Genomic DNA, 20,407 nt, shown 5'->3' on the forward strand with positions numbered 1-20,407 from the left:
TTTTACAGTTTTGACCTTCTCCACCATGCGTACAGCAAGAATCTCGATATTGCAAAAACAAGCCATTTTGTGGTGTCAGATCTAAAAATTTGAAATGCTTCGCTGGGGCATGTAAACGACAATAGACGACAAACTGGAGCTATCCAGGTTTTCTTGTAGGCGGGACAGCAAAAAAAAGTGATCAAGGTCTCTGATCGAGTACGGCATGTAGGACAATATGATGTTACAACTGCATTTCCCCACGCCCTTCTTCTAGAGTTTAAAGCTAGAGCCCCAAGTCTAAATTCAATATACAGAGATTTTGCCTGTGGGGGTTCGATGTCAACCATGAATTGTTCAAAGCCATATTTATTTATTTATTTGGAATCTTATATAGCGCGTGGTTACCCTCGGGCATCCTCCTTTAAAATGTAAAAAGCTAGTAGTTAAGGTACCATGTGCAATACCTTCTACACTTTGGAATTCCATATGCTCCCAGAACCTTTTTTTAATAAGGGGAACCGTCAGTTTAGATATAGACCCGGGATCCTCCCAAATGCACCCCAACCCTAGTACCAAGAACCATTCCTTAATTTTGTTGAACCATTTAATCCGGCCTGATTGTTTATGCAAAGCAATCAATTCTTCCAGAGCCACCTTCGGTGTGACCTGTGTTACTGATCCAAATTCTGATCCAAAACAGAAATGCCCTTAGAATAGCAAAATAGCCTATCAGTTTTAAGTCAAGGTCTAGTCTAGTGACAATAGGCGGGTGGTTACAGGTAGATTCAGGATTGCCCTGATGAATTTATTTTCGGCTAGGGTAAAATCTTGTAGATTTTCTAGCCCCCATAGCTCTGCTCCAAGGCCTTTAGCCCTATGGAGTTCCAGAAAGGGTGACACCGGGCGGTATGGGGATGCCCTGGCCCTACTCACTATTGCACAATCAGCGTGTTAGAGGGTCAGAGTGCTCTTTTCAATTTGGGGTGTCCATACCAGCCTGTCACTAATGCGTACACCCAAATAGTCGAATCACTTGACCTGCTCCAGTGCTTGAGTACCCAGCATGAGTTTGCCCTTATTTGATTTATAGGGATTAAAAGTCATACAATTTGTTTTGGAACAGTTTATTTCTAGCCCCTTTTCCCTGCTTACTTTATCAAATTTATTCAGAAGGTTCTGGATCCCTTTGGGTGTTCTTGAAATAAGCAAAGTGTTGTCTGCAAAAAGCAGACAAGGCACTAAACTGCCCGCTAATCTTGGGGGATCACCGCCACAGTTGTACAATTCTTCTATCAATCCATTAATATAGAGGGTGAATAGAGTTGGGGCAAGGACACATCCTTGACGTACACCCTTCCATATGGATATGTCTTGTGTCAAATTGCCATCAGTGTTCCACCTGACCTTTGCATATGTGTTGTGATGTAAATGGATCAGGATGTTAAGTATGTAAGCTGGAAGACCTAGTTCGCTCAATACTAGCCAAAGTTGAGTATGATCAATTGAGTCGTAGGCCGTTTTTAGATCCACAAATACAACATACAGGTTGGCCACCTCTAATCATCACTTTCTCCCAGATTATTAGGAGAAATCTAAAAACTTGGTCAGTGGTACTTGTGGAGGATCTAAATCCCACCTGGAGATCTGACAGATTATTATCATCCACAATCCATTGTAGGATCCTGGATAAAAAAAAATTGCGAAAGATTTTTTAGGAGACATCTATAAGGCTGATCGGCCTGTAATTACTAGGCAGCCCCATGTCTCCCTTTTTGTGGATAGGGATGATCTCGGCACCGCGCCAGGTCGACGGGATTTCGCCACCTGAAATGATGGCGTTAAAGACTACTTGAAGTAGCGGTCCCCATATTAAGGGTTCTGCTCCTTGTACATGTCTCCCGGAAGTTCATCTAGACCCCGTGCTTTCCCAAACTGCAACGCATTCATGGCTATAATAGTTTCTTCTATGAAAATTACTGTCTCCTCGGTTAGGACTGTGATTGTGGGTCTCGATTGCGGGCTAGGGTCACACACGAGAACACCTTGACCAGCATATAACTCTTCTAAGTATTCCTCCCACACATGGGGTTGTATATAAAAATCGGTTTCTAGTTTTAAGTTAGAGTAACCCTTAGCCATAAGATGCCTGAACAGTTGGCTATTCTTTTGCTTTGCCTCCTTGACAAGCACGGCCCAATTATCGACCTCCCATTCCCTTTTTGCCTTCGCTTGGGCTAGTTTATACAACTTCCAGTAATTTTCGATGTCTATGGCGAGTTTTGTTTTTACCGCCACAGTAAGTTCAGCCTTGGCTTTACCACAGGCCTTATTGAACCAAGGGGCTGACTTCTGTTTTACAAAATGACCATGACACTGTTTATAAAATACTGGTCTAATTATGGCGGTCAGTTGAAGTAATTTAGCCATGATTTAATCTATACTGGTGGCACTAGTGCTCAGATCAACAAGAGTCCGCTCCACCGCAGAGTATATTTTCGGTTAGTGCCTGTAGTTTACTCACTCTCTTCCGTGAAGTAATTGCAATGAGGAAAGCGATTTTCCAGGAGAGAAACTGTAGTTCACATTTATGCATGGTTTCAGAAGGTTGGCCAATTAATCATGTGAGGTCTATGTTAACATTCCACACTGGGGCAGGTGGACGTCTTGGTGGGATAGCTCTTAAGTCCTTCCATGTAAGCTTTGATTACTGGCACTCTAAAAAGAGATAAGTGTTGCCTATTTTGTAGATATGCAGCTATTGCAGCGAGATGTAGTCGGATAGAAGTGTAAGCATACTAACTGCTGCAAGTGTAACAGATAACAAATGATATTTTGTATTGAAGCATCAAGAGGATTGATTTTGTTATTATTGCAATAGATAACAAAACGTTTCCATTTAGCTGCATAACATGCTCTTGTAGAAGGCCTTCTAGCCTCCCTAATGATGTTCATACAGTGTGGTCTGAGATTTAGATAGCCAAACGTTATGATTTCAGGAGCCAGATCGCGAAGTTCAGTTGTTTGGGATCTGGGTGTCTGATTTCTCCATGGCTCTGTGTGAGGAGACTGGATGTGAGGTGCAGTTTTTGATGTGGAACTAGTGACCGCTCCAATAGGGTTGTGAACCAAGGTTGACTGGCCCATGTGGGAGCTACTAGGATTAGTGTAAGGGATGTCAGCCTGAGCTTCCAAACCACTGATGGAATGAGTGGGAGAGGTGGAAAAGCATAGGCAAATATCCCCGACCAGTTCATCCATAGTGCATTGCCTTTGGAGAGCAGGTTTGGGCATTTTGAGTTTTGGTGTGTAGCAAAAAGATTTATTTGAGGGACTCCCCAACTTTGAAAGTATGGGAGGAGAACTTGAGGGTGTAGTTCCAGTTTGTGGATTTGCTATCTCTGCTGAGAAGATCAGCAGTTTTACTGTTCACTCCTGGGAGGTGTTCTGCTAGGAGATAGATTTTGTGTTAATGGCCCACTTACAAATGTCTTGAACCAAGTGTGACAGTTGGAGAGAGTGTCTCCCCCTGTTTTTGTATATAATACACGGCTGTCATGTCAGTACAAACTAGGACAGTTTTGCCGACCAGGTGAGTCTGAAATGCTTTGAGTGCTAGAAACACAGCTAGCAGCTCTAGATGATTTATATGAGACTTTTTTGCTGCTGATTCCACAGTACTTGCACTGTGTGATGTGAAGATGAGCCCACCCCCATCCAGTGAGTGACACGTCTGCTGTTAGCATTGTCTGTGAAACTGGGTCTATGAAGGGCCGTCCTTTACATAGATTTTGTGAGTTCCACCATTGCAGAGAGCGATGAGTACGCACGCTTACCAACACTAGATCACTTAAAAGACCCTGTGATTGGTTCCACTGACTTGCTAAGCATTCCTGGTGGGGATGCATGTGAAGCCTAGCATGAGGAAAAATCATGATACAAGAGGCCATCATTCCCAGCAGTTGCATATACACTCTTGTTGGTAGTAAGTGGGCTGAAACAGGAGAATTAGAGTCTGAGTATTACGAATTCTGGCTGCATTGGGGAAGGCTAGAGCCCTCTAAATATCTAAAGTGGCTCCTAGATAGTTTTGAGTGTTGAAGATACGATTTCAACACATTGACTGTTAATCCAAATTGGTGCAGTAATTGTATTGCCCTCTAAGTGTGTTGGAGACACTTTGGATACGTACTGGCTTTGATGAGCCAGTCATCCAAGTAGGGGAAGACATGAAAGTATTGTCTTCTTAGGTGAGCAGCGACCAATGCCAGACACTTTGTAAAGACTCTGGGAGCTGTGGTGACTCCAAACTGGAGTACTTTGAACTGGTAAAGATGCCTGCTACCACAAATCTGAGAAATTTGCGATGAGCGGGATGTATTGGAATATGGAAGTAGGTGTCCTATAAGTCTAGAGTAGACAGAAAGTTCACCTGTTGTAGGAGTTGGAGCACTTGTTGAAGCGTTACCATATGAAAATAGTCTGATTGTATTTAAAGATTTAATTCTCTGAGGTCCGAGATGGGCCTGAGAGAACCGTCTTTCTTGGGTATGAGAAAGTAGAACGAGTATACCCTCCACCCGTGGTAGTGGTAAAGGCTCTATAGCTCCTTTTAAAGGAGAGACTTGTTTGAGGAGATGTAAGTTGTCCAGTGACAGTTTGTGTGAACGTGGAGGGATGTTTGGAAGATTGTTGGTAAACTTCAGGCAATAACCAGAACGAATAATTCCCAGTATCCATTTGTCTGTAGTTATTAACTGCCAGACGGGCAGGAATTGTAAAAGACATCAATGACAGGTGTTAAATGGTGGGGGGGGGGGGGGGGGGGGGGGGGTGTAGGCAAGTCACTGTTTGGTGTTGGAGGTGCGTGTATTGGAACTTCTACCTTTACCCTTGCCATTGTAGCATCTGTACACCTCTCTGAAGAAACCCTTAGAAGCAGAGGGTGGATTATTGCCTTTGTAGGTGGTAGAGGCAGTGTCTGAGGAGGCGTTCTTGGATCCTCTACGATAGAAGGAGCACCGAAAGGAACCACAACTTGAAGGTGAGTGAAGGGTCCCCGTAGATTTTGCTACCTCTGTATCCTTCTTCATCTTTTATAATGATAAGTCTACTACAGGGCCAAAGCGGTACTGCTTGTCAAATGGCGTGTTAAGGATAGAAGCTTGAACCTCTGGTTTAAACCCTGGAATGTGTAACTAGGCATGTCTTCTTAATAGAAAGCAGGTGTTGATGGCTCTATCCACAGTGTCAGCCGCATCTAAAGCGTACCTGTTGGAATTGTTGGAGATAAACTGTCCCTCTCGCACTAGGTCTTATGCTTTGGACTTGCGCTCATCAGGCAGAAATTGGAGCAATTGCTCCATTTTATCCCAGTGGGCTCTCGTACCTGGCTAAAAGTGCTTTGGTATTTGACCTGTACGAAAAATTTGCAGCTTGGGAGGCTACTCTATTTCCCGAGGAGTCTATCAACTTAGACTCCTTGTCTGGGGGTAGATCATCTTCTGAAGTTTGGGAATTGACCCTTTTACATGCATTAGAAACAACCAAAGAATCTAATGGTAACTGCCCCCCTGATGTAACGTGGATCTGTTTGTGCAGATTTATATTTGTTGTCTACTCTAGGGGTAAGGATACGTGCCCGCACAGGATCATTAAAAACTTTATCCACATGTCTAAGCATACCCTTGAGCATGGGAAGTGTGTGAGAGGATTTTTGGAAACTATTACGAGTTTCGAAAAGGAAATCTTCTAGGGATTCCTTATGTAACTGGACCGCATGGTAGTTAGCAGCTTTACCTAATAAGTCTATATATCCTACACTGTTGTATGGTGGAGAAGGCTTAAGAGGTAAAGATCAGGATCGTTACCTGTGGGAGAATGACTGTTATAATCTGTCCAGGGGTCAATAGGTGTTGGATCATTGTCCCCAGCCCCATCCTCATGATCATCAGGTGTACATGGTGATTCAGCAGGTCAAATTAGCAATGGTTGTGACTCAGGAGAAGGAGGTGATAGAGAAAAAGGTTAGGACCCACATTTTTCCTTTTTAAAGGAATGTGGTAAGCTTCTTCAGTCTCAGGTTTACGTTTAGTGTCACCTTGGTGGTAATATGTCCTGTTGTTGGATGAATACAGATTTCTCTCGGTTTCGGACCCGGTTTTGAAGGTGGAACATCGAAACGTTGCTCTTTTGAGGGAACCGGCACATTTGTTTGTTTCAGCGCCAAAGGTTTCAGTGCTGATGTTTTGGATGGCGAGTATTTCGGATCCGAAGAGGTTTTCGGTGTCGAAGGGGGTGGGGCTGAGACTGACTTCAACCCGAAGTTTTCGGCTTGGTGCCCTATTTCAAACTACTCGGTTCTGAGCCAGAAGGCTTCATGGTGTGTATCAATGCCGATCCGGAAGGCGGGGCGTTGGAAACATGTTCTCAGTACCGACTGTGGCCCGCAGGCGGGTTTGGACTGGAGCCTTCTTCTTGGGCTGAGGTGGACTTTGGAGCAAAGGAGGATCAGTACTCATGGTATGCTGCCCTTGTGGGATGTCTTTGTCCCCATTGGAGCCATATTCAGTGACAGAGATAGGCTCTTGTTCTTCCTCGGCTTCCCTGGCATCTTCGGACTCTTGTTCCGAATCTTCTCTGAAGAGGTCCAGAATGGAAGCACAAGTTACTTACCTTCGGTAACGATATATCTGTAAGAAACAGTAGTTAGTGTTAGATTCCTTACCTTAGAAGATCCCCAGACGTCAGACTGGATTCGGAAAGTTTTGCTTGGCAGAACCCCTGCTCGTCGGTAGGCGTCGTCTGCGGCTCCGCGTCAGTCATCGGCGTCGTGGTCGCCGGGATGACGTCGGAGTACTTAGACGCCGCAGGGGCATCGACTCCATCCCAAGATTGTTTTGCTGTAAGGGTTGATGATGGAGTTAGAAAGAGTAGAAAGATATGTCCATGTATAGTGTATCTAAGTAAGATAAAACTGCAAAAGATAAAGGTACCCGGGGAGGCGGGTGGGTGCATATGAATCTACAGTACTACATGCCAAGAACAAAAGCATACTGAGTAAGTAGCATTTTCCATTCGAGGCATACGAGCTGTAGATCATATGCGTTTGCATAAACTATATAGCAGTTATCTTCCCAGCGGTGGCTAACCTGTATCTGTTGCAGTGGTCTGAAATAGTGTTCTTAAAACTGCCTAGCCCACACTAGCTTGTTGTTTTGCTAACACATCTGCACAATAGTGTTTTGTGAATGTGTGTGGTGTAGACTATGTTGCAGCTTTGCAGATGTCATCTAAGGGTATGGTCCCTAAAAATGCCATAGAAGCCCCTAGTTTGCATGTGGAGTGCGCTCTAGGGGGAATTGTAAAGGTGCATTTAGCCTTGAGATAGCATATTTGGTGAGGAACTACCGATAGTTCTAACAGGGTTGTGTACCATGGTTGTCAAACCCATGTGGGAGCAACTAGAATTATTGTAAGGGAATGCTGCTTGAGCTTCCGAACCACTAATGGAATTAGTGGGAGAGGTAGAAAAGCGTAAGGAAATTTCCCCGACACATTCATCCATCGCGCATTGCCTTTGGACAGTGGGGGTGGATACCTAGATGCAAAGTTTGGGCATTTTGCGTTGAGGTGTGTGGCGAGCAGATCTATTTCTGGGTAGCCCCAGATCTGGAAAAATGGGAGGAGTACTTGACGATGTAGTTCCCATTCGTGGATCTGTTGTCTTTGATGAATGAGCAGATCTGCAATCTGATTGTTTACTCCTGGGAGATGTTCTGCAAGGAGGGAATATGCTACTTACCAGTATGCATCTGTTCTTGGCATGTAGGGCTGCTGACATTCATATCTGTGCATATATGTTGGGTCCGGATGATTGCACCTTGTTGTCCTGGAAGAGTCTTCGAAGTATCACTAGATAGGTGACTCCTCCCCTGGACTACAGTGTGCATGGGCATCTTCTCCATCCTCAGATAGTTTTTCGCCATTGTGGCAGAGATGGAGATAGTAAAGTAAGAGATGGCCATGCAAACACAGAATGTAAAAATCACCTTCACTAAAAGATGCATCTTTAGACTCTGATTTCATGCATACTAAACTTTATTTTCCTACCTAATTCCCCAGGGCAGTTATGTTTATAAGATGTTATAAACAAATTCCCCATTCTGTCCTACAGGGAACAGGTAGCATTGCAATAGCGAAAAATGAAATTGTCAGTAATTCACTATCAGGACATGCCACACACACCAGGGCATGTCCTACCTTTCACATACACTGCACCCGGCCCACAGGGGTACCTTGGGCCTAACTTAGGGGTGGCTGACATGTAAGAAAAGGGAAGGTGAGGGACTGGCAAGTGTGTGCACTGGCTAAGTCGACATGGCAGTTACAAACTGCGCACAGACTCCGCAATGGCGGGTCTAAGTTACCTTTTCAGGGCTACTCGCGTTGGTGGCAAAATCAGTGCTGCAGGCCCACTAATAGCATCTGATTCACAGGCCCTGGCACACTCAGTGAACTTTACTAGGGATTAACAAGTGAATCCAATATCCAATTACGGAAACACTAATCCATAAAACAATTTGCCACAGGAGCACTAGCACTTTGCCACGGGTCAGCAGTGAGAACAGTGCGCAGAAACACTACGCTAGCAAAAACAGAGTCAAAACTGGGAGGGCAGAAAGCAGCAACTCTGGGGAAAGAGGCCAAAAGATGCAGAGTCTGACAGGGATGCTAGACCAATAACCTGCATTCAATACCAGAGACCATGCCATATTATTCTAAAACTACAGGAAGTAATATGGAACACAGAATGCTCCCCGGAGAGGTGTAGTTCATTACTCCAGAACAAATCTGAAGTATATACGTAAGGAATAAGCAGGCAGGCGCTATTTCCACCCCCTTCACCATATGTATTTAAACTGTACCTGAAATCTGTAACAAAAGGGGTTCTGCCAAATTAATCCGCCTGGACTTTTCGCTTCTGGATCACCTGGTTTTGGACTTTTTTCAGAGGGTGAGCCCTATAACTGGTAATCACCCAGTATACTGATTGCAAGTGTGTACTGCCAGTGTCCGCATTTTAAGATAAGGGTGCTGTGACACACTAGAGGGCACTTGGCTGGTTGCATACTAATGCGCATGCACATGTGTGTGGGCTGCACTTGATTGAGGCATTCGAAATTAGCTTGCCTTCTTGTATAAGGTTGTTTGCCTGCGCCTTTTATTGGTCAGGTAGATGTTCTAGCAGGTTCTCGAACTGATCATAATGAGCCCTCTCATATCTTGAAAGGAGAGCTTGTGTGTTAGCTATACGCCATATGTTGGTAGCTTGCGCAGCTATTCTTTTGCCTGAAGCATCTATTACCTTGAATTCTTTGTCAGGTGGGGGTGCTTCACCGGAGGTTTGTGAGTTTGCCCTTTTCCTAGCATTTGACACAACTAGTGAATCTAATGGTAGTTGTCCTTTAATGTAGGCTGGATCTGCAGGTGCAGGTCTATATTTTTTCTCAATTCTGGGGTTTAGTGCCCTAGTACGTACAGGGTCTTTAAATATTTCTGAAGCTCGTTTGATGACCCCTTTAATCACGGGAAGAATTTGAACAGACCTTTGCGATTGTTCAAAAGTGTCTAACAGAAAATCTTCCTCTGCCTCATCAGAATGCATAGTGACCCAATGGTAAATGGCAGCTCTGTTCAGCAGGTGACCAAAACCGATGTTATCTTCTGGGGGAGAAGGTTCTGATGGGTATGACTGTGGGTCAGGAATGTCTGGCACATCCAGTGGGTTTGGGTACTCCCAGTCTGTGTCATCTACAGGGTTGGGAAAGGCTTGTCTGGGTCTATCCCCCTCCCTAAACTATACTCATCATCAATTTGAGCGGATTGTGAAGACAAAAGAGGAGAATGTGAAGGAGGAATATGTGGTGAATTGTTAAGAGGAACTGGAGAGGAAGGAGAAGGAAGTATAGGAGAAGAAGGATGGCAGAGTCCTTCTTCTTGGCAGGTTCTACAGGTGTGGGTGTTGCATCTGTCTTCCTTTTCTTGTGTGGTATAGTGGATACATGACCTGTGATTGGGTCAATGTAGATCATCTTCTGAAGAGGATCTGGTTGGAAAAGATCTCCTTGTGAAACCTTTGTCGGCACCGATTTTTTCGGTTCCGGACGAGGTTGCGGTCTGTCTTTAGCCTTAGGAGGTGACAAAATGTCCTTTGGCGTAGTTTTCGACACCGAAGGTGTGGTTTTCGGTGTTGTAGGCTGTTTCGAGGCCTTGGGCGCATCAGAAACAGGCCTTGTCGGTTTCGGTACCGAAGACGATGACTTCAGAGTGGAAGCTGCTCTCGTCGGCTTCGAGGAGTCGGACGCTGGCTTCATACCTTTGTCTTTAGAAGTCGACGGTTTCGGAGCCGAGACTTCTTTCGGTTTTGGTGCCGAGGGAGCTTGTGGGATCGGCACATGCGGCTTGCTCGGTACAGAGCTACCGGAAGGCTTAGTTACTTTCTTCGGAGCCGGGTTCGATGGCGGGGCTGTCAAAGTGGTTTTTCGGTCGCGACTGGGCCTCGGAGGCAGAGTGTTGACCTTTGCCTTTGATCTGGGTGCTGTGTGTGGTGCAGGGGCAGTAGTACTCACGCGCTGACCCAATGGTATGGGGTCATCTGAGCCGTCTGCCTCTGATACGATTTGGAGATCATCTGAATCTTCTTCGGGAACGAGTGGAACCTCCTCGTTGGAAGATATCCACCGGTCCCGGAGCTGATCTCTGCATGTCGTGTGGACGGGCCCTCCGATCTCGGATGGTTTTCTTGGATCGAAAGGACGCGCAGATTGTACAGCTGGATTCGCCGTGTTCTGGCGATAAGCACAGGTTGCAGACTTTGTGGAGGCCACTGTGTGGGAACTTTGCTCCACACTCGGGGCATCTCTTGAATGGCGTCCTTTCCATGAGGTGTAGGCCTCACGGTGTGGATAGGCCCAACGCCCAGCGTTGACGACCGAAATCGAGCTGATGGAGTCGAAGATGATATTAGTCGCTATCGAAAGTAGTTCAGTAAAGTTTTAATAAGTTTTTGCGCTTCGAAGTACTTGAAAAGTCTATTTCTAGCTGGAGCGGAAAAAGTTCATCCGAAACCAGGGCCGGAAAAAACAATCTAAGGATGGAGCCAATGCCCATGCGCACTGTCATCCAAGGGAGGAGTCACCTATGTTGTGACTAAAAAAGACTTCTTTCAAGACGACAACAACATGCAATCATCGAGCCCAACACCAGGTGGCGATCTAATGAAAAGTGTAGTATCTGCAGCTCATATGCCTCGAACATATGCAGTTCGAGGCATATGCATTAGAGGGCAGTTTTGCTTTCATTTGGCCTACAAAGTCCATGAAGATTGCCCAACAGGGTGAAACATGGGGCAAGATGGATTATGCAAGCTCCAAATAGATATAAGTACACCTTATGGGTAATCCAGAATTGTTATATTTCTCTGGCTCATCTCAGTATCAAAACACAAACCATGTGTCACCCTGATGGGTCAAGTTAATTACATTGCTCTCCAGCAGAAGGAACAAAGGCCTCCCCACACAAAAGCAACAAAATAGAGTGCTTCACTCCGCTCCTGAAGAGGAAGGGGCATGAAGAAAGGAATATGCTACTTACCAGTATGCATCTGTTCTTGGCATGTAGGGCTGCTGACATTCATATCTGTGCATAGATCGCCGCCTAGTGCTGGGTCCGGATGATTGCACATTGTTGTCCTGGAAGAGTCTTCGAAGTATCACGAGATAGGTGGCTCCTCCCCTGGACTACAGTGCGCATGGGCATCCTCTCCATCCTTAGATTGTTTTTAGCCATTGTGGCAGAGATGGAGTGTTGTACAGTAAGAGATGTCCATGTAAGAAAGTGTGCGTTAGAATGAATGCTACAGCTGTGACAGGCACCGGGGAGGAGGGTGGGCGATATGAATGTCAGCAGCCCTACATGCCAAGAACAGATGCATACTGGTAAGTAGCATATTCCGTTCGAGGCATGTGGGCTGCTGAATTCATATCTGTGCATAGAATGTATAGCAGTCTCTCCCTTAGCGGTGGCTATCTGTGCCAGCTGCAGCAGTCTGAAACAGAGTTTTTAGAACAGCCTGTCCTACAGCAGCTTGCTGTTTGGAATGTACATCAACACAATAGTGTTTTGTGAAAGTATGTATGGTTGTCCATGTGGCTGCTTTACATATTTCTTCTAGAGGAATGTTTCCTAGGAAAGCCATGGATGCCCCCATTTTGCGTGTAGAATGCGCTCTTGGGGGAACTGTTAAAGTGCGTTTTGCCTTAAGATAACATATTTGAATGCACTTAACAATCCATCTGGCTAGTCCAGATTTAGAGATGGGGTTTCCTTTGTGTTGTGGTGAAAAAGCAACAAACAACTGTTTTGTCTTCCTGAAATCTTTTGTTCTGTCTATGTAATATAGGAGAGCCCTCTTAACATCTAGTGTATGTAGAGCCCTTTCAGGAACTGACTGTGGGTTTGGGAAGAACACTGGAAGTTCTATTGTTTGATGGAAGTGGGATACCACTTTTGGCATGAATTTAGGGTTTGTCCTAAGCACGACCCTATTTGCGTGAATTTGGAAGAATGATTCTTGAATAGTTAGGGTTTGCAGCTCGCTAATTCTTCTAAGCGAAGTAATCGCTACGAGAAAAGCCACCTTCCATGTTAAAAATTGTATTTCACACGAGTATAAAGGTTCAAAAGGTGGTCCCATTAGTCTGGTTAAAACAACGTTTAGGTTCCAGACAGGTGAAGGTGGATGTCTTGGGGGAATCACTCGTTTGAGCCCCTTCATGAATGCTTTAATTGCAGGCACTCTGAATAGCGAAAGGTTTTGCCCGTTTTGAAGCTAAGCTGCTATGGCAGCTAAGTGTATCCTAATGGATGTATAGGCTAGATTGCAGCGGTGTAGGTGCAAAAGATAGCATATGATATTTTGAGTTGATGCGTCTAGTGGGTTTATGTCATTGTTGTTACAGTAAATGACAAAACGTTTCCACTTTGCCGCATAGCATGCTCTTGTGGTAGGTCTTCTTGCCTCTTTGATAATGTTCATGCAGTAAGGAGGTAAAGTTTAAGTAGCCAAACTCTATGACTTCAGGAGCCAGATTGCAAGGTTCAGCTGCTGCGGATCTGGGTGCTGAATGTCTCTATGGCTCTGCGTTAAGAGACTGGGTGTAGTTTTAGTCTTTGATGAGGTACCGCGGAAAGTTCTAGGAACGTGGTGTACAATGGTTGCCTCGCCCATGTTGGAGCAACTAGGATTAGCGTCATGGAGTGCTGGCGCAGTTTGCGTGCCACTAGCGGTATCAACGGTGCTGGTGGAAAAGTGTAGGCAAATTTGCCTGACCAGTTCATCCATATCGCATTGCCCTGAAACTGCGGGTGTGGGAACCTTGCGGCGAAGTACCGGCATTTTGCGTTTTCTTTTGTGGCGAACAGGTCTATCTCTCGTTGTCCCCACTGTTGGAAGTATGGTTGAAGCACTGTGGGATGAATCTTCCACTTGTGCATCTGTTGGCTGTGTCTGCTGAGAAGATCCGCTATTTGATTGCCCTTGCCTTGGAGGTGTTCTGCCATGAGAAAAATGTTTGGCCCACTTCCACATGCTCTGATCTAGATGTGACAGCTGTGGAGAGTGTGTTCCTCCCTGTTTCTGTATGTAGTACATCGCAGCCATGTTGTCCGTCCGGATCAACACGTTCTTGTTGCAGAGATGTACTTTGAAAGCTTTCATTGCCATAAAAATTGCCATCAGCTCTAGTAGTTTGATGTGCATTTTCTTTTGCTGCGTGGTCCATAAGCCCTGCACTGTGTGGTGGAGGACATGGGCTCCCCACCCTATCAGGGATGCGTCCGTCGTTAAGACTATTTGTGGTACAGGCTCTTGGAACAGTCGTCCCTTGCAAAGGTTTTGTGGATTCCACCAATGCAGAGAGTTGTATGCACGACTGGTCACCAACACTAGGTCGCTTAATTGTCCTTGAGCCTGTTTCCACTAACGTGCTAGGCACTCCTGCAGCGGACGCATGTGTAGTCGTGCGTGAGGGACTATGAAAATGCATGAATTCATCATGCCTATTAGTTGCATAAACACTCGGGCTGGAAGCGAGTGTTGGGGCCTGAACCTTTGGATTAGCGTCTGAATGCTGTTTATTCTGACAGAATTTGGTTGTGCCTTCCCTGCCAGAGTGTCTATAGTCGCTCCCAGGTATTGTTGTACGTGGGCCGGCTGAAGATGGGACTTTGGATAGTTCAGCGAGAAACCTAAACTGTGCAGGAGGTGAATAGTGCGTGACATGTGGCTGGCACATTGCTGGGCCGACTGCTTGTATCAGCCAGTCGTCCAGATACGGATAGACATGAATATGCTGTCTTCTCAGATGTGCAGCTACTGTCACTAGGCACTTGGTGAAAACTCTTGGGGCTGTTGCCACCCCATAAGGAAGGACTTTGAATTGGTAGTGTTGATTTTGTATTGTAAACCTGAGATATTTCCTGTGTGCTGGGTGTACTGGTATATGGAAATATGCGTCTTTGAGGTCAAGTGTTACAAGAAAGTCTCCTTGACGCAACAGTGGTAGCACCTGCTGTAGAGTGAGCATGTGGAAATGCTCTGATAAAATGTATTGGTTTAGGGGCCTGAGGTCCAAAATTGGTCTGAGAGACCCGTCCTTTTTGGGGATTAGAAAGTACAGTGAGTACACCCCTGTACCCTGGTGTTCTAAGGATACCAGTTCTATGGCCCCTTTTTGTAGCATGCTGATTACTTCCTGCTGCAATAAGTGTAGGTGTTCTGCGAACATAGGACGGTGTCTTGGGGGAATGTTGGGTGGTGTGGAGGTCAATTCTAGGCAATAGCTATGCTGGATAATTTGCCTCACCCACTTGTCTGTGGTTATGTTTTCCCAGACTTGCAGGAACTGCTGTAATCTTCCCCCTGACCGGTGTTACATGGTCTGGGGGTAGTGACAAAAAGTCACTGTTTGGTATTAGTCGAGGATCTGGTGGTGTTATTCCCTCGTCCTCTACCCTTGCTGTTATTGCCACGGTATCCACCTCTACTGTTTTTGTTATAGGTGTTTTGCGTGTTTCCCTTGTTGTATGAGGTTTGCTGTGCTGAGCCTGCTCTTGCAGCTCCTCTGTTGCAGGAGCGACTAAAGGAGCCACCTCTGTATTGTTGTGACTGCAAGGCTCCCATAGACTTGGCGGTCTCGGTATCCTTCTTCATTTTGACTAATATTGTGTCCACATTAGGGCCTAACAAATAATCAGGGTTCACAGGTTGATTGAGTAAAGTGCTCTGAACCTCATTTTTAAACCCAGATATGCGGAGCCACGCATGTCGTCTAAGCATGATACTGGTATTGATAGCCCTGGCTGCTGTGTCTGCCGCATCTAGCGCACACTTGATGGAGGTGTTAGATATGAGCTTTCCCTCTTGTACTAGGTATTCTGCCGTTCCTTATAAAGGTCAGGCAGATGCTGGAGAATCTGCTCTAGTGTGTCGTAATGGGCCCTGTCATACCTGGCAAACAGGGCTTGTGTGTTTGAAATTCTCCATATGTTAGCTGCTTGGGCAGCTACCCTTTTGCCCGAGGCCTCCAGAATCTTAGACTCCTTGTCTGGGGGTGGAGCCTCGCCAGTAGTCTGCAAATTTGCACGTTTGCGTGCATTGGATACTACCAAAGAGTCTAAAGGTAGCTGTCCCTTAATGCAGGTAGGGTCCACTGGTGCTGGCCTATATTTCTTCTCTATCCTGAGGTTAATGACTCGTGCCCTGGTTGTTTCCTTGAATATGTCCCCTGCGTGTTTAAGCACCCCCTTTAACATTGACAATGTTTTCACTGATCTTTCAGAGGGTTTAAAAGTATCAAAAAGGAAGTCTTCCTCAATGGGGTCTGCATGCATTTCCACGTGGTGGTTATATGCTGCTCTTTCTAGCGATGCATTGAAAGCAGCTGTGTCCTCTGTAGGCGAAGTTTTTACAGGGTATGCAGTATTGTCTTGCATGGGCTGAGAGTCTACAGGATCTACAGGGTCAGACCATTGTCGAGTTTGGTTGTCCTGGTCATTGTCCACAGGATAATTATAAAGTTCATTATCCTCATATTCCACATCCTCATCAGTGTGTGTGGGAGAATAGGTATAAGTCTCTTGCACATGTGGTCTGATAGGCTCAAAGAGAGTAGGAGATGTAGAAGAGTCTCTTTTCTTCTTTAGTGGTATTTTATAGGTTTCAGAGTAAGTGTCTGGTCTGATTTTACTTTTTAATAGGGTAACTCTGCCAGTATCGGGGTCGACGTACAGTTTTGATTGTTCTTCTGTCGAGGGCTCTTGCTCTTCATGTGCTTGAGCTCTTTTCCCCGTTATCGCCTTTTTTGTTGGCGTCGGGTCGATTTCCGTTGTTGGTTCGACCGTTTTCTGCCTCATGTGCATTGGAAGTCCAAATTTTATTGGTCCGAGGGACTTTTGTGCCTCCACAGTCTTTTCTGGCTGGATGAACTTCTTCGGTGCCAAAATTGTTATCGATCCGACAGTTTTCTTTGGTTCGATATCCACTTTTTGGTTTTGTGTCGTCTTCGAAGCCTGCTGCTTCGGAGCGATGATTTGTTGCCTCGGCTCGACGGACCCCTTCGCCTTGATCCTTGCCTTCGGGTCGAGTGTCTTTGTTTGCACCGTCTTTGGCTTGTCGACTTTCTGCTTCGGTTCGACAACCATCTTCTGCGGGAGTCCTTTGTTTATGTTGCCGGGCGTAGACATCGATCTTATCGGTTCAACGGCCTTCAGCTTAGGCATGTCTCTGGGTGTACTGGCTCTCGGCTCGACAACCCTCATATGCGACCCAGCCGGGTCGACAGCCATTTTGTTTTTGTTCGGCGCCGATGGATCTGCACCTCTAGGTCCGAAGACTGTAAAGTCTATCAGTTTCGGTTTCTGTTTTGCTTCCTTGACTTTCTGTTTCGATATTACCAAGGAATGGTAATGTTGCAGTGATGGCTCTTGTCTTATATTCTTAGTCGGGCTGAATTGCGGGGCTATAGAATCGATGTTAGGATCTTGGCTAAGGCCTTCCGGCGATGCCTCGACCTGAGCATCTGGAAGCGTATCAGTAACAGTACTGGGCTCCGTACTCACGGTTGGCCCCGTGTCCTCGCCGGAGTCGTTCTCGATGGCTCCTATGCCTGGATCGTTGTCCCCTACCTCGACGATGTTGTCTTCTTCGTCGTCAATGTAGTAGTTGGAGTCATGTTCCGACCCCAGCCCCGATTGTTGGTCTGAGTCCTCAGCTTCGACGACTTCTTCGTCGTCTTCAAAGATGCTCTCCGGCTCAGGCGCTGGCTTCTGCATCGTCTGCCTCGCTGCTCTTCGAAGCCGAAGTGTCTTCTTCGATCGAAACTGCGCACAAGCTAAGCAGTTGGCTTCATTGTGTTCCGGAGATAAACACTTGTTACACACAGGGTGTTTATCTATGTGTGGAAATTTCGAGTTACAGTTGGGGCATCTTTTGAATGGACTTCGTTCCATCGACGATCGTCCCTTTGGTGTCGAAAAAGGCGACGCGGCCCGATTCAACGTTCTGAGTAGAAACTACAGAAAGAAAGTTGTCGGTACCGATCGCAATAACAATACCGACGCCCCTGAAGGCCTTTTGGCCTTTTAGAAAAGTTTTTTATCAATTCCGAACTCCGAGTTGGAAATTACATCCGAACCCAATGGCGGAAAAAAACTATCTAAGGATGGAGAGGATGCCCATGCTCACTGTAAGCCAGGGGAGGAGCCACCTATCTCGTGATACTTCGAAGACTCTTCCAGGACAACAATGTGAAATCATTACACTAGCCGGCGATCTATGCACAGATATGAATTCAGCAGCCCACATGACTCGAACATATGTATCCGTTAATAGCTGTCACAATGTACTAGGGTTGGACCAGCCTAGGCCCACGGAATAAAGGAGGGAGCCCAAGCCACGAAAGAGGGCTTCTCTCTGAAGTTTTGATGGGAAAGGACCTGGCAGAGATGTTAGCAAGGAGCAGAGATGAAGGCCCTAGAGGAGATGTGACCATGGACTCCTGGATGGCGCCCTCTTGAATTGTCCCAGCAGGCTGTGCAGGAGGGTTGGGACAGGGGTGGAGAGGTGATGTGGCACTTTAGGATTGGCCAGGAGTGCCTGGATTATAAAGCTTTCTGTCCCAATTTAAAAACTCTTACACAAGTGAGAGTGTGTTTTTTGTTGGAGCTGGACACTGGTACTGGACTGCGGCAGCCTTGAACAACTTGAAGGAGGAACCCCCTGGGCTAAGTTGATCCCAGGACCAGTGGGTCCCTCGCAATCCTCTAGTTTGGGGAAGACTTGAACTTCTTCACCACACAGGAGGCAAGAAGATCAAGAGGATAAGCAATAGAAGGAAGGCTGGAGCAATGAGCCAGAGGGACCAGCTCCCTGCATGGTATGCTGCCTTAGAGACTAGGAGGCCTGAGGAAAAGGATTCAGTTGACCAGGGCTCGCCACCAGGAGCAAAAGGAGCACAAGATCGTGCTAAATGGCCTGACCGGGTCTGAGATATCGAAGCGAGAGGGATCTGATCTTTGACCCCCATCCAACGGAGCACGTGGAGCAAGTGCAAAATATCCCTGGGATGGGCAAGGGTCGATGAGAGAATCATTAATATTGAATGAGCCCTGGGAGGGAGTGAGGGACAGGTGCAGGCACCTACTGATCGACGAAAGAAGGAAAAATAAAAGAGGGACTTTTTGGAACAAAGCACTAGATGGCAGGATAATGCACAGCATGGCAATCCAGAAAGATCACACTGCAAAAGTGTAGTGTAGTCATAGCTTATTCTAGGCTAGCTTATGACCCTGCATTATATGCAATATGTAGGCTGTCCCAAAGATTAGATTAGTAAGAATTCAAAATTCAGCAGTTAGAGAACAGTTATACATATCCAAAAGTGATATGATATATTCCCTGTGATGTAAACATTTCAGTTTTAATAGATTGCAGCAACTAATCATTCTAACATGCATAAAAGCTCCTTGGATGTTGGGCAAACTTACAGCTTCTCTTCCAGGTAGTGGATAGAAAGGTGTGCCAAACAGCTTTCTCCCATTGATAAATGCCTTCATGATGAAATTGGTCACTATTGATAAAAGAAAAACATATATGCATGAAGTATGGTTTTGATACAGTTACAAATACCTTTTGTTATATGTTTCAATTACACTTACTTTTTCTTGAGACTCCAGCACCAAGATTATGATTCAAGTCAAAGGGATCTTCAAAGAAGAAAATAGATTGTTTATGAAATGTAAATAGCAATTTCAAAATAGCTGTTAACCATACGTAGGGTTACTTCTTGAACAACAGACTAATATATGAAGTTAAGACACCTAACAAGCATACATATTCTCAAATACATCTGAGTCTTAAACAATGATGCAAGACTTGATACCAATACGGAAGAGCTACACACATTTCATTTATCCTGATCCATTATTTCTATATCGTACGGAGTCATGATCACTTGCTACTTCCAATTTCTTAATAACAAACAGCATAGAGAAAGTTACTTGGACCCTGTGGAAACCACTCGGGATTTTTTTTCCTCAGAATTTATTGATTTGACTAACAGATTTACACATCCAGCCACCCGCACTTGGATTCTGACATTTGAATTTGAAGTCCTTTTACATAACGCTAGAAAACAAAATGGCATACACTCCCTTTTTAGTGGTCCACCTTCAAAAAAATATATCAAGAAAATATAGACAACTTGTCAAGATTATCCAAGCAACAAGAACTGCCCTTATGCCAACAGGAACCTGGGCTTATAGTTTATAAACAAAACAATGGTGAACCTGGGATCCATTCATATACTTTTACAAATATGCCTGTATAGATAAATGGCAAGCAATAATGCACACACAATAACCAAGCTCATGGCGTCAATAGTGACATAATATCAAATAAGTTAAACATGTATTATAACTGACAAAGCATATAAAATATGACATATACATAGTCTCATACGAGACAACAATAGAAGGAAAAAACAGGAGGAAGAAGAAGAGGAGGAAGAAGAAGAAGGAGGAAAAAGAAGAAACGGAGGAAGAAGAAGAAGAAGAAGAAGAAGAAGAAGAAGAAGAAGAAGAGGAGGAGGAGGAGGAGGAAGAAGAAGAGGAGGAAGAAGAAGAGGAGGAAGAAGAAGAAGAAGAGGAGGAAGAAGAAGAGGAAGAGGGAGAGGAGGAGGAAGAGGAGGAGGGTGGGTAGGGAGGGTATGTGTGGATATATATACACACATAAATATATATATATATATATAAGGTACGTGAAGCTCCCAAGGTTAACAAGTGTAGCGAACTTAGCCACTTGCGCAAA

The 20,407-nt window shown here is 45.4% G+C and overlaps 1 protein-coding gene across 3 annotated transcripts in view; it reads right to left on the bottom strand.

Annotated features, from left to right (window-relative positions):
* TUT4 (terminal uridylyl transferase 4) overlaps window positions 1–20,407 on the bottom strand; it is a 1,145,308-nt gene that overhangs the window by 258,924 nt on the left and 865,977 nt on the right. For all 3 annotated transcript variants that reach the window (XM_086952445.1, XM_086952444.1, XM_086952443.1), the window contains 2 exons: window positions 19,258–19,305; window positions 19,087–19,169 (listed from right to left, as the gene is read on the bottom strand). In XM_086952445.1, the coding sequence (XP_086808571.1) occupies window positions 19,087–19,169; window positions 19,258–19,305 (131 nt within the window). The remainder of the gene's footprint in view (window positions 1–19,086; window positions 19,170–19,257; window positions 19,306–20,407) is intronic.

Source organism: Lissotriton vulgaris, chromosome 1_1 (assembly GCF_964263255.1).
Source record: "Lissotriton vulgaris chromosome 1_1, aLisVul1.2, whole genome shotgun sequence".
NCBI classification, from domain to species: domain Eukaryota; kingdom Metazoa; phylum Chordata; class Amphibia; order Caudata; family Salamandridae; genus Lissotriton; species Lissotriton vulgaris.